The sequence below is a fragment of the Phascolarctos cinereus genome, unplaced genomic scaffold (assembly GCF_003287225.1).
Source record: "Phascolarctos cinereus isolate Bilbo 61053 unplaced genomic scaffold, phaCin_HiC Scaffold_2;HRSCAF=192, whole genome shotgun sequence".
Lineage (NCBI taxonomy): Eukaryota > Metazoa > Chordata > Mammalia > Diprotodontia > Phascolarctidae > Phascolarctos > Phascolarctos cinereus.
The window spans coordinates 243,784,608-243,797,615 of NW_027555625.1; the positions used below are offsets into that span (position 1 = coordinate 243,784,608).

The 13,008-nt window shown below is 33.9% G+C and overlaps 1 protein-coding gene across 6 annotated transcripts in view; it reads right to left on the reverse strand.

The window, feature by feature from the left end:
- Positions 1-4,980: 4,980 nt before the first annotated feature.
- The window catches only part of SYCP2 (synaptonemal complex protein 2), a 115,824-nt gene continuing 107,796 nt past the window's right edge, over positions 4,981-13,008 (reverse strand). For 4 of the 6 annotated variants that reach the window (XM_078149887.1, XM_078149886.1, XM_078149884.1 and 1 more), the window contains 8 exons: positions 10,521-10,673; positions 9,514-9,641; positions 8,899-8,993; positions 8,723-8,822; positions 8,322-8,380; positions 8,020-8,098; positions 7,848-7,904; positions 4,981-5,850 (listed from right to left, as the gene is read on the reverse strand). In XM_078149887.1, coding sequence (XP_078006013.1) covers positions 5,779-5,850; positions 7,848-7,904; positions 8,020-8,098; positions 8,322-8,380; positions 8,723-8,822; positions 8,899-8,993; positions 9,514-9,641; positions 10,521-10,673 — 743 coding nt within the window. In that variant the 3' untranslated portion in view covers positions 4,981-5,778. Of the gene's footprint in view, positions 5,851-7,847; positions 7,905-8,019; positions 8,099-8,321; positions 8,381-8,722; positions 8,823-8,898; positions 8,994-9,513; positions 9,642-10,520; positions 10,674-13,008 lie in introns of those variants that run through there. The other 2 variants (XM_078149883.1, XR_013484696.1) reach the window with 2 other exon arrangements.

Genomic DNA, 13,008 nt, shown 5'->3' on the forward strand with positions numbered 1-13,008 from the left:
TATGTATAATGTTCTCCTGGCTCTGCTCACCTCACTCAGCATCAAACCATACAAGTCTTTCCAGGTTTATCTGAAGTCTGCCTGCTCATCATTTCTTATAGCACAATAATATTCCATTACATTCATATATCACATTGTGATTAGTATCTGTGTCTTTCTCTCTATCCTTCCCCTCCACCCCACTTACGCTTTTCTTTCTCCTTTCTCCTTTTCCCTCCTCACTTAATGTTTTTGCTTTTGACCACCACCTCCCTCAGTCCCACCTCCTTTCTGTTAACCCCCTCCCTTTTCTTTTCCCTTTTCCCTCCTACTGCCTATAGGGCATGCGATTATGTTATTCCGTTCTTGAGCCAAATCTGATGACAGTAAAGTTCAAATAATGCTCATCTCCCTCCCTTCTTTCCCTCTGCTGTAATAGGTTTTTGTGCCTTTTCCTGTGATGTAATTTACCCTTGTCTGCCTCCTCCTTTCCTTTTCTCTCAGTACAGTTTCTTAGATCAGATTAATCCACTTACTTGGATCCATTTAACCCACGTGATCAGATTTTTTTCATCATTACATCAAAGTCAGTTTATACCCACCCGCTTTAATGTATACCCATTTAACATGGTGTAAGCAATACAGTTCTCAAGAGTTACAAATGTCATCTTCCCTTGTAGGGATGTAAACAGTTTGCCCTTATTAACAACATATTGTATCTTTCTGTCCCATTTACCTTTTTATGTCTCTCTTGAGTCTTGTATTTGAAGATCAAATTTTCTGTTGAGCTCTGGTCTTTTTATCAGGAAGGTTTGGAAGTCCTCTATTTTGTTGAATATACATCTCCTCCCCTGAAAGATCATGCTCATTTTCACTGGGTAGTTGATCCTTGGTTGTAATCCAAGCTCCTTTGCCTTGTGGAATATCATGTTCCACATCCTAAAATCTTTTAATGTAGAAGCTGCAAGGCCCTGTGTAATCCTGACTGTGGTTGCATATTTAAATTGTTTCTTTCTGGCTGCTTGCAGCATTTTCTCTTTGACTTGGCAATTTAGGAATTTGGCTACTATATTCCTTGGCATTTTCAACTTGGGATCTCTTTCAGGAGGTGATTGGTGGATTCTTTCTATGGCTGTTTTACCCTCTGGTTCTAGGACCTCATGGCAGTTTTCCTTTATGAGTTCTTGAAAGATACTGTCCAGGCTCTTTTTTTCATCATGATTTTCAGGTAGACCAATAATTTTTAAGTTGTATCTCCTGGATCGATTTTCCAGGTCAGTTGTTTTATCAATGAGATATTTCACATTTTCATCTATTTTTTCATTCTTTTGTTTTTGTTTGACTAATTCTTGCTCTCTCATAGAGTCATTAGCTTCCATTTTCTCAATTCTAATTTTTAACAAATTGTTTTCTTCTATTAGATTTTGCACCTCCTTCCCCATTTGGCCAATTGTATTTTTTAGGGATGTGTTTTCTTCAGTATACTTTTTTTCCAGTTGGCCAATTGTATTTTTTAAGGACTTGTTTTCTACATTTAATTTTTGTCCTTCCTTTTCCAAGCTATTTACTCTCTCTTGCATACCTCTCACTTCTTTTCCCATTTTTTCTTTTACCTCTCTCATTTGACTTTTAAAATCCTTCTTGAGCTCTTCTAAGAAGGCTTTTTGGGCTTCAGACCAGTTCACATTCCCTTTTGCGGTTCCAGATGTAGGTTTGTTGACAATGTTGTCCTCTTCAAAATTTCTGCCTTGATCTTCACTCTTCCCATAATAAGAATCTATTGTACATTTCTTTTTGCTCATGGGTTTGCTTATTTCCTGGCCGTTAAAGAGACTGGGCTCTCCTGCTGGGGAGCAGAGGACACTGACCCAAGCTTCTTGTGTTGGGAGCCTAGGGCCTAGTCAATGTCTTTGTGCGCTGGGGCCTCCAATGTGGGCAGTTGGAGGCTGTAGGATTCTGGCAGCTTACCTGGTGTTGGGCTGGAATCAGCAACACTGGAACTCTAGAGGCAGAATTGAGTAGTGTGGCTCCTGGAGATTTCCCTCTCACCCAGGCCTTTTCTTTTGCTTTCATCAGCTCTTTTCAGATGAATGTTGTAGGGTGTTTATCTGCCTGGGGCCCCTTGGAGCGCTGCTTCCCTTAGTTTTACTGAGGCAGAGGGAGAGCCGGTTGCTGTAGAATGCCGAGGCACCTGGCAGTTTTCTGAGTCGGTTTCTACCGGTTACCCTGCCCTCAATGAGGCACTTGGGGGTCCAGGTGTTGGTGTTTGCCTGCTCCACCACCTGGGCTTCAGGATCTCCTCCTGGTATGCTGAGGTGGGGCTTTCTGCTAGTTTGCTGGGATGTCTCCCATTCTCTACTACTCCCCCTTCCCCCAGGTCAACAGGGGCCTTTCCAGTTAATCCCTCAAACTACCTGGGCTACTGGTCTGCTGCACACCATCTTTCTTCTGGTTCAGCTGTTCCAGGGTTTGTACTGGAGTGATATTTTCTGGGCTTTCAGGGGTTAATAAGGGAAGGTAAGAGAGACTCATCTCTTACTCCACCATCTTTGCTCCCAGAAGCAGAAGTCAATATCATTACTTGTTCAATCTCTTTTTCTGAGGCTGGGTTGTTAAAATTTTCTCTTGCTTGTTCTGTCAAAATATACATTTTGTATATTTTTGCAAGTATTCATCAATTTTATTTAGGTTGTCAATTTTAGTGGTATATATTTAGGCAAATCATTTCTAATATTTTCCTTTGTATCTTTTTTTTTCACTTTTGACAATGGTAATTTGGGTTTCCTCTTTTTTTCTCTATTAATTTATTTTTAGTTTTCAACATTCACTTCCACAAGATTTTGAGTTCCAAATTTTCTCCCCATCTCGTCCCTCTCCGTCCTCCAAGATGGCTTGCATTCTGAATACCTCTTCCCCTAATCTGCCCTCCCTTCTATCTCCCCCACTTCTCTTATTCCCTTCCTCTTCTATTTTCCTGTAGGGCAGGATAGATTTCTATACCCCATTGACTGTATATCTTATTTCCCAGTTGCATGTGAACACAATTTTTAACATTTGTTTTTAAAACTTTTGGTTCCAAATTTTCTTCCTTCCTCTCTCCCCACCCACCCTTACTGAGAAGCAAGCAAATTGATACTGGTTATATGTGTGTAGTCATGCAAAACGCTTCATAGTGGTCATGTTGTGAAGAACTAAGTATATTTACCTTAATCCTATCCCACCCCCCATTTATTCTATTCTCTTTTGACCCTGTCCCTCCTTAAAAGTGTTTGCTTCTGATTACCCCCTCCCCAAGTCTGCCCTCCTCTATATTATCCCCCTGCTAGCTTGTCCCCTTCCACCCTATTTTTCTGTAGGATAAAATTTGGCTTTCCTCTTTTTAAAAAATATTGGCTAATAGTTTATTTTATTTCCTCCAAATAACAGCTTCTAGTTTTATTAATCAATTTAATGTTTTCTTTTTTGCTTTCAATTTCATTACTATTCTCTTCGATTTTTCAGAATCTCTATTTTGGTATTCAATTGTTTTTTAAATTTGTTGGTTTGTAAGGTTTTTTTTCCCCTTTAGTCTCATGCCCAATTCATTGAACTGTTTTCTCCCTCTTTTTTGATGAAGTTTCAAAAGACAAATATTTTCTTCTAAGGACTGCTTTGGCTGAGTGTCTCAAGTTTTGTGTCACTGAAAATATTCAGGGTTGTTGAGACCATAATAAAGAAAAAAAGGGAATAAAATGTCTATGCCTTTTAACCCAGAGATCCCAATTGTAAAAGATAGAAAGTTCACATATCCACTAAAATATTCATAGCAGCCTTCTCTGTTACAGCAAAAAAAGAATTAAAACAAAGTAGATGCATACTGGTTAATGGTCAAATAATTTATGATGTATGAATATAATGGAGTATTTATTTACTATGCTTCAAGAATTCCAAGAATCACAGAACACTTATATAAATTGCTGCAAAATGGAGTAGAACCAGGAAAACAATATGCACAATCATTACAGAAATATATATGGAAAAAAATAGTAACATTAGGGCATGGCATCTCTACTGTCTTCCTTCCTTCTCTCTCCCAAATACCAAACAACAAAAACAAAGCAAACTAACTCAATCTTAGATGATATGGCAGAATGCATCTGGAATATTATGTTCAGTACAAAGTACTTATGTTTTTTTAAAAGCACAATAACAAATTAGAGAAAGTCCTGAGGAGGTTGACCAATATGGTCAGAGGGATTTGAAATAATATAAAAAAAAAAAAAAGATTGGTCAAAGGAACTTGGTGGTTTAAGTCTAGAGAAAATTGTCTGGAAGGACATGATAGTTGTCTTCAAGGACAGCCAGCATGGCATAATCTTTAAAGTGTCAGATGTGGAGTCAGGAAGACAAGTTTAAATCCTGATTCAGATTTCTCAAGTACAAAATGAGGATAATGCTATCTATCTCACAAGGGGTGTTATGAGGATCAAATGAGATAATATTTGTAAAGTGCTTTAAAAACCTTAAAATGCCATATTTATTAAGCCAATATTGTCAATATTAAGTTATTAAGTTCATGAAGAGCTGTCATGTAGAAAATTAGACTTAATTTGTTTAGTCCTGAGTGAATAACTTGGAGAAAAGAACAGAAGGTGTGAAGAGGGATATTTAGGCTCCATATAAGGACTCCTACTCCACATCTCTTTCAGCTACACTGAGAAATCAGACCTCCTTGAAGGGCACTAGTTTTCCAGACTAGCAGTCCATGGTCTCATGACTCAAGACAAGCATATGAGTAATGTGGGGTGAGTGGTGGGTGCTCCTTCAGTCATTCCAGGCTCATTCTGACCCTAAGTTGGTTCTGCATGCACACACCTTTTACCACAGAAAGTTCTGAGGGCAAAACTTTGAGGAATAGTCAATAATTCCCAAACTGGAGGCAGAGGCATCCCTAAAAGTAATGGTCTTCTAGTAAAAGTCATTTCTTTTTCCTTTCATAAGAACTCAAAAGACACATACAAATCCCAAATAAGTTTTAATATATTATATTACAAAAGTAAAGCAAACAGTGTATACTCATTTTTACAGATTACTTTACATAGTGACAACTCTATGCTACATGTCAGAGGAAAATGCAGCTTTGAAAAATTGTTGAAATGGGAATGTTTTTCTAGATCTTCTTTCCTCATGCAAGGAACTTGAGGTTACTAAGATAATAATTACTGCTTCAGTTTAGATAAATAGTACTTAATGATTTTCATTCAGAAAGCATTTTTTCTTCATTCAAAATGTAAACCAACTTTCTTAGACTATTTCCTGCTATACTCTTAATGATTAAAATGTGGATTTAATTAATATTTTCAAAGCCTTTAAAGTCTGACTCTACTTCTAATTTTTTTAAAGTTTTTTATATATAGTAAATTACAATTTACTAAAAAAAAGACTTTGATATAACTTCAATTCTCGTAACAGTCATGCAAAAAACAGCTAATAAAATAACAAGCCACCATCCTATGAAGTTTACCTGCCCAATATTCTTTCTCCTACAAGTAATAGTGAGAACATGGTAAATAAAACGAAAGGATTAGACAGAAAAATAGGTTGGAATAGGTGTCATGCTGTTGTAAATCTCTTTTAATTCATTAGGCAGAAATATCTATAAGCAATTCTGAGGTACATGAAAAGGGATGGATGGTATTCATCACCTAATAGCACATCATCCATACATGCTGGAACATTTATATTTGTATGGTTGTTTTTTAAGAGGTACAGAGAAAGGACAGGTGTTTAAAAATGTTGCTAAATACTAGTTTTTGTGCATTAAAATTTTCTTTCATCAGATGTAAAGAGTGACATTAATCCTCGTCGAACATTGAGAAGCTCCTCTTCTTGCTGTGGAAAAAATATAGTCATGAAATATATAATATTCTTTATACCAACTTTCAAAGTCCTAAAATAAACTATATTTTCCAGGTTGGCTTCCTCAAAGTACTATGCTAAGACCACAAAAAAATATCAATCACTTGCACTTAGGCAAACAATTGGATGTATATTTTTGGATTCCATAAATTGATTTTAAAATTTATCTGTATTTCTTGGTTAACTAGAATTTTTTTCTGCAAATAATTTTAAGAGAAAGAAGCAAATGGCTATCCAACCTCCACGATTTTCCATGGGATCAAGATACAATATTCTATACCTTCTATATCTATAGTATTCTATAAAGACAACCATTTTCAGAATGATAACAATAGATACAAGATTATAAAGCCACCATACTTTAAACAGTATATTAATGGATTTTAGGAAAATTTTAAACAAGGTTTAAAATAAAATGGATTATTTAACTGAGCTAACCAGAAAACTCAGTTAACTAGGAATACCTCACTCCCCTGGCATTTGGATTAATAGTTTTTATTTAATTCTCTACATAAATCCAAATGCAGCGTATTACTGCTACTAGCTAGTACTTCTATAAAGCTTCAAAGTTTGCAAAACACTTCATATACATTATCTAATTTACCCTCACAATGGCCCTGTAAGGTAAAGTGTTATTTTTATTATTGTTCTTATTTTACCAATAAGAGGCTGAGAGAGGTTATATGACTTGTTCAGGGTCAGACAGCTAGATGAGGAAACTGTGCACTTGCTGGAGTTTCCCCAACCCTGAGCTAGACAGGTTGAGGCAGAATTTGTACTTGGATTCCTAAATCCAAGTATTTAAAAGGAGCCCTATTTTAATTGTAATTACTAATCAACACAGTGTTTCACAGTAGGAACTTGATTATTTGTTGAATCAAAATTAACAGCTCGGTATTATATTTAGGAGGGAACTAATAACATAAACTCAGGATAGCAATGGAGAGATGCACTTCTTTAGCCTACTTAGTTTTTGGAAAGACAACTGCTTTACCATTTTTCAAAATTTGAATGATGGAAAACTTGCTGGTATCAAAATAGTGCTATTTTTATAGAGTGGCAGAATTATTGATAAGCAAGATCTTATTCTGATACATTGTCTTTTGTAATTGCAGGCCCAGGAGAAAATACAAGCACGTAGTTACAGGGTTCATACATTTTGGGGAAAAGCTATCTCTCTCATTTTCTACACTAACAGAGAAATTTTTTTTGTCTTCAAAAGTTAACCAACTGCTAAACATATCATATTCACTTATTTTTAAAATCTGTTCTCGTTTCTAATTTATAATGAGTAGGCAGTGCAGTTTAGTGAAAGTAACACTGGTCTTAGAATCATATAAATTAAGTTCAAGCTCCAAGTCAACCATTTACTAAGCAACAAGCTTAATTATAAAAAAAGTATTTTCAAAAAAATAATGTAGTAGTTACAAAAACCTCCCCAAATTAAGCCCTTACTAAATTCCAAGCATTATGTTAGTCATACATGTTATATTGTCGTATGACCTGTGCAAATCACTTAAATTGTTTATTCATCTGTAAGATGGGGGAAAAATTACAGTTAGGTCCTAGATAGTACAAATGATGAATCCCCTGAAGTGGTCACATTATTTGAAATAGCACTGCATATTTCCATTGGGCTGGAACCAATTACCATATTTTACTTAATTATAATTTTGAATAGTGCAAATTTAAATTTATATCAACACTTTGGGGGATTCATTATTTGTACTAATCAGAATTCGCAAAATTCAGGTACTAGCTGTATCTACATCACCTATCTTTTAGGGGTCTTGTGAATAAACTGTTTTGTAGACTGTCAAGTGACATAAGTGTAACCTATTAATTACTATTAATACCACTAAAAAGGCTAAGGACCACAACTTTGGAAAGAGACAAAATTTTGAAGGGAGTTTTCTTTCGAAAGTATTCATTTATTTTAACAGCTTAAACTAGGCTAATAATCTATTTACCATTTCCTTAAGAAACCTTTCTTGAAGCCTTTTCATCTCTTCTTTCATTAAATGCATCTGAAAATATAAATAAATTTGTTCCATTTACCTTTTTATAAAGTTTCCCCCACAGTTTTTGGTTATTTAGACTTGTTCTCATTTAAAATAATATGTTAAAATATTAAAACTGTACCTGAGAAGTAAAAATATTTTCTTCATAGTCAATTTTGTGAAAGACATTTTTTTCAAGTGAAGTTTTCAGAAGATGAACCCTAAAAAGTAAAATGTGAACAGGAATTATCTTTGTATTTACTAACAACTCCTTAGTTAATGAAAATTGCATATATATTAAATACATTTAATATAATATTTTATTCAAAAAGATGAAACATTCAAACACTAAAACATTTTTTAAAGCATTTTTATTATATTTGTTAAATAAATCAGTATTTTGGTGGTTTGATTCATACATATAAAAACCCTAAATCTACTAACCTTTTTTGTTCATTTTTCTGGTATGCACTGAACTTCTGAGAAGTTTTTTTCCAAAAGTCCTTTAAATAAAACCCGCAGGAGAAAAATGTGTTACTTTAATTTGAAATTACCTTTTAGTTGTTGCAAGACCTCTCATTTCAAACCCCAACTAAAATAATTAACTCTAGTAAGGATTCAGATTTAAAAAAAACAAACAAACTAGTATCCCATTTTCTTGGGTGCTAGAACTTTATTATTAGCTATATGAAAGATGTCTTCTATTGTTTCAGGGGTATAAATATGAAGATTAACAGATGATCTTAAAAATAAATTAACACATTGCACTTACAGTTTGCTTTTAAATATGTTTGGAAAAAAGAAACAAAAAACTGTCTTTAATGATATACTTAAAAAACACCAACCGAAAATTCTCGTTCCAAGTTTTTTAAAGACTGGGAATCTTTTTCAAAGCTCTCTAGTTCCTCTATGATATTGAACTGGAACTTATCAAGCTGCTTCATTCTATTAAAATAACAAAAGATAATTAATTTAAAAAAAAAAATTCTAAGAATTTCTCAAAACAGTTTTTGCCACAGACCTGTACTCATGAACGTGATAGTTGATGCTTGTCAGATGCTGCTGAGCTGATTTCAAAGACTGTTTATTAAAATGATCCATTCTTTTGTAGCGGTTCTGAAATACACATATTGTGCTTGGCTTTTATTCATTTTTACATAATTGATTTACATGATAAAAATTTAAAAATTAGTAAAATAAATGTATTATTGTCTTCAAAGTAAAAAAAAGATGGATTCAAAACTAACTCCTAATAATTAAATGCAAACTTGTAGAAACAAATTGATTTTTTAAAGAAAAGGCTAAGCTAAAATTTCATTTTACAAAATGATGGTATCATGTTTCATCAATATATGAAAATATTAGTAGGATAACTCATTTCATTTTTTTAAATGCCATAGTATATGCCATGCATATATTAATATGTAACATTTTAACAATGCCAGAAAATACAATGATCTTCAGAAGCATAAAACAATCATGAAATTCTTTATGCTCCCTTAGGCTATAGGATGGCTACCTGTTGTGTTATGTCACAGTGGTAAAAAAGGTATTAGTTCTACAATTATTATACTATAGCTGTAGCTTCTTATAAGAAGAATGAAAAGTGATTTACTTGTTTTTTAAAGAAACTTGCCTGAATTTTTCTTTTAAACTCCTTACTTAGTTTCTGACACATTATGTCTACACCTGAACTTTCAGTCTCCCAAGTCTCTCCAGGAAAAGAAAACTCATTGGCTGACAATGTAGATACACTCCTGGATACTAAAAAATAAAAATGAAAGGATGACCAAGATTTTTTGGTTAAAATTATTTTATCATGTTTGACTAGTCCTGGTTATGACTAACCTTATTTTCAAATCCCAGTCATCATCAAATCAGATAGAGTAGTCAAATTATCTCCCCAAACAAAACCAATCCTCATTATATCAATTTAAAATTGTGAGGAACTTGTGGGAAATTTTTTGTGATTCTTGATACAGAGATTAAAATTTCAAAGTAATCTCTTTTCTAATGATTACTTTGTTAATGCTAATATTTAATGAGAGCAGAATGCATGAAATACATACTTTAATAGTGTGTTTCCAGTGTTCATAACAGATAAAAATAATGTTTTAGGAAGATTTTAATTTCAGTAGGATTTTTGATACATTTACAGAATGAAATTCTAGATAAGACATATTGTCCTTTTGTTCAAGGGCTTTAGCTACTCTAGCACAAAATATTTTGGTGACAAAATGATTTAATGTATAAGGTATATATGAAACAGATCCTCTGGTATTCCATCTCAATTTATAATATACCCAATAATTCAGGGTTTTTGTTTTATTATCTGTAAAGCCTCACATACATAGGGAGCACGATTTTTTTTTAACAGAGAAACTAAAGCATAGAAAGGCAATTTGTTATACATTCCACCTCACAAAGTGAACTCCTAATTCTGTAATTTCTTCATTTAGGCACAAATTCCTTTTTTTTTTCCATTTTGTGGATGTGGTTATTTATACTATAAGCCAGGTGTGCACAACTTGCGGGCTGCCAAAGGATTTTAGGTGGCCCGTGAAAAATGTAGAGGAACCAGTGACCTGCAGTAAGCTATGTCCCAAGTATTCTTATTTTAATGTCAGTTTTAGGTCCACCTACCTTTGTAGGTAACATTGTCATAACCTGTTTTAAACAATTTTGGAGGAAGTAAATTTAGTCTTCTTTCTTCTTCTTCTTCTAGTTCCACTTCATCAGAATTACTTAGATTATCAGAGGTACATAACCGTTTGAGATTTGTATGTATACTAGATCCTAAAGCATTGTAAATAAAAATATAACTTAATTATCACATTTAAATACATAATTTATACATTTTTCCAATTTAAACCTCTTTGTACAGTCATGAATTGAGCTGTATTTGCAAACACAAGAAAACATGATTTCTGAAAATTATCTATTTTCTTCAAACAATATTGTAACTATGCTATTTGACACTCTCACCATCCATATTCTTGCTCAAAAGTACAATAGTGACTGATATTTGGATGAAGACCTAGCATTAGAAGACCAAATATATCACACTAACTCTATTGCATAATTACTTTACTATATTTTACATATTTTACATAATTTACATAATTTATCTTACTATAATTCTTTAAAATTGGAAATCCATATGCGCTATATAGGAAAACTTTCTATCAACCAGTACATCTCAATACTCACAGTACTAAGAAAATAGTACTAAATAACTTTAGATATCACATCTTAGAATTACACACTGGGCAGCAGACATTTAGACAAGTCTTCTTGATAATAAAAGCAGAACCTTAGTGAAACAAATAAGAAAACTTCCCCCAGCCCCACACATTTATTTTTACCAATACTTTATGCCCTAATAAGACAACACTGAGAAATGTATAGGTAAATAGAAAAGGAAAAAAGAGAAGTTTGGAAGTGAGCTCTATATTGTGTCACTCATCGCTTCCAGGAAGAAATGACTTTATTGATCTCAGAGAACTCAATGGTTATTTGAGTATGTTAAGAAAAGTAAACCACAACACAAACAGAACCAACCCATCATAAAGATATGAATTGAAGGGCACTGAAAGGCTCCCCTATCCTACCCTAAAAGAATGGGATGCTTTTATCCTTAAATATTTCTTACCCCCAACTACCTATCATAGGGCTTCTAATTCACACCAGTATTTTCTTCTGTCTTAAGGAGTCCACTGCCAAAATGAAAATGTTAACTAGAAGAGATGATACTAATGCTACCTTCTATTCTTATTTCCCTCCAATCCCTTCTCCAAATGACTATCAGATTAATTATCCTTATGCAGTTATCTAGTCATGTCATTATTCCCAAAAATTCCCAAAAAGACTCCCTACTGCCTATAGTGAAAAATTCAAACTCAACTGCATGGCATTTAAAATACTTCAAAATCTGGCATCAACTTTGTTACTGAATCTTACTTTGTGTTTCTCTCCTCCACAGTATTTGTACTCTAGCCAACCTGGACTACTCTCTGTGTCATCAATGCAACCTGTGATTTCTTGCCTTCAGTCCTTTACTCAAGCGGTTATATTTCTGGAATATCTCTCATTGCTTTCTTTTCCTGCTGAATTCCTACCCGTCCTTTAAAGTCCAACTCAAATGTCAACTCCTCCATGAGGCCTCTACTTACTTTATGAAGCACTTGTTTTGTATCCCCCTAGTGCAGTCACATAAGAAATTGGGTTGAATTGGATTGCCTATCATTATCAGCTGAACAATCAGTTAGCTTTTTAGCTTGTAGGAACCTGAAAAAATGAGGACACTGGAAAAGTAAGTTTTGATATAAAACAAAGTTCTGCAGGATGGAAGAAAGCAAAGCCAGCATAGCCCATCCCACTGTGTAGCCCAAGAGGAAGGAAATACAAAGATGCTAGTTACCTTGTAGTGGTATAAGGACTCAAAATGAAAGAAGAGAGTGCTAAAAGAGTATTGGAAAAATCCTTACTAAAAACTTCTTTCTTTTTTTTTCTGCTTCAACTTACTCATCACAATTCTGAGAGAATTACTCCAAGACTAAAAGAGATTTTATCCAACCAGGCAGATTAGTGATGCTAGTGAAAGAGTGAAAATAAAGGGATCTAAATAGTGATAATGCCAGGTTTGAAAATTAAACATAAGAAGATAAAGGCCCGTGTTAAGAAATTAGTGTGGTATGCCTAAGTGACAGCTAAGTAGTTACGTATTATAAATGATTTTCAAAGTTGTTTAAAAACAATATTTTCCTGCTCTTACACAAAAGTTTTCTTTTTGTTTTAGTATTTTTTTGAATTAGATTATTTTTGTGATAAAAAAAAAAGTCCTTAAAGGGTGGCTGCTACTTCTGGAGATAACACTCAGCTTCTCCTAACACTATTTCCCATCTGTGTGCTTTCCATAAATAATCAACCAGTAGACATAGTAACTCTTATCAAAGGCATTTACTCAACTGAGATAGCAAGAACAGTTGATATAAAACATTCCTTGCAAAAACTTGGGGCATGCTTTCCCACAAATGTACAAAGAGTTTGTGAGAGAATGTGGACATGAACTTCAAGTACAATTGTCATAAGGCACAACTGTAGGGAACCCATGAAGTCAATGCAACTCACA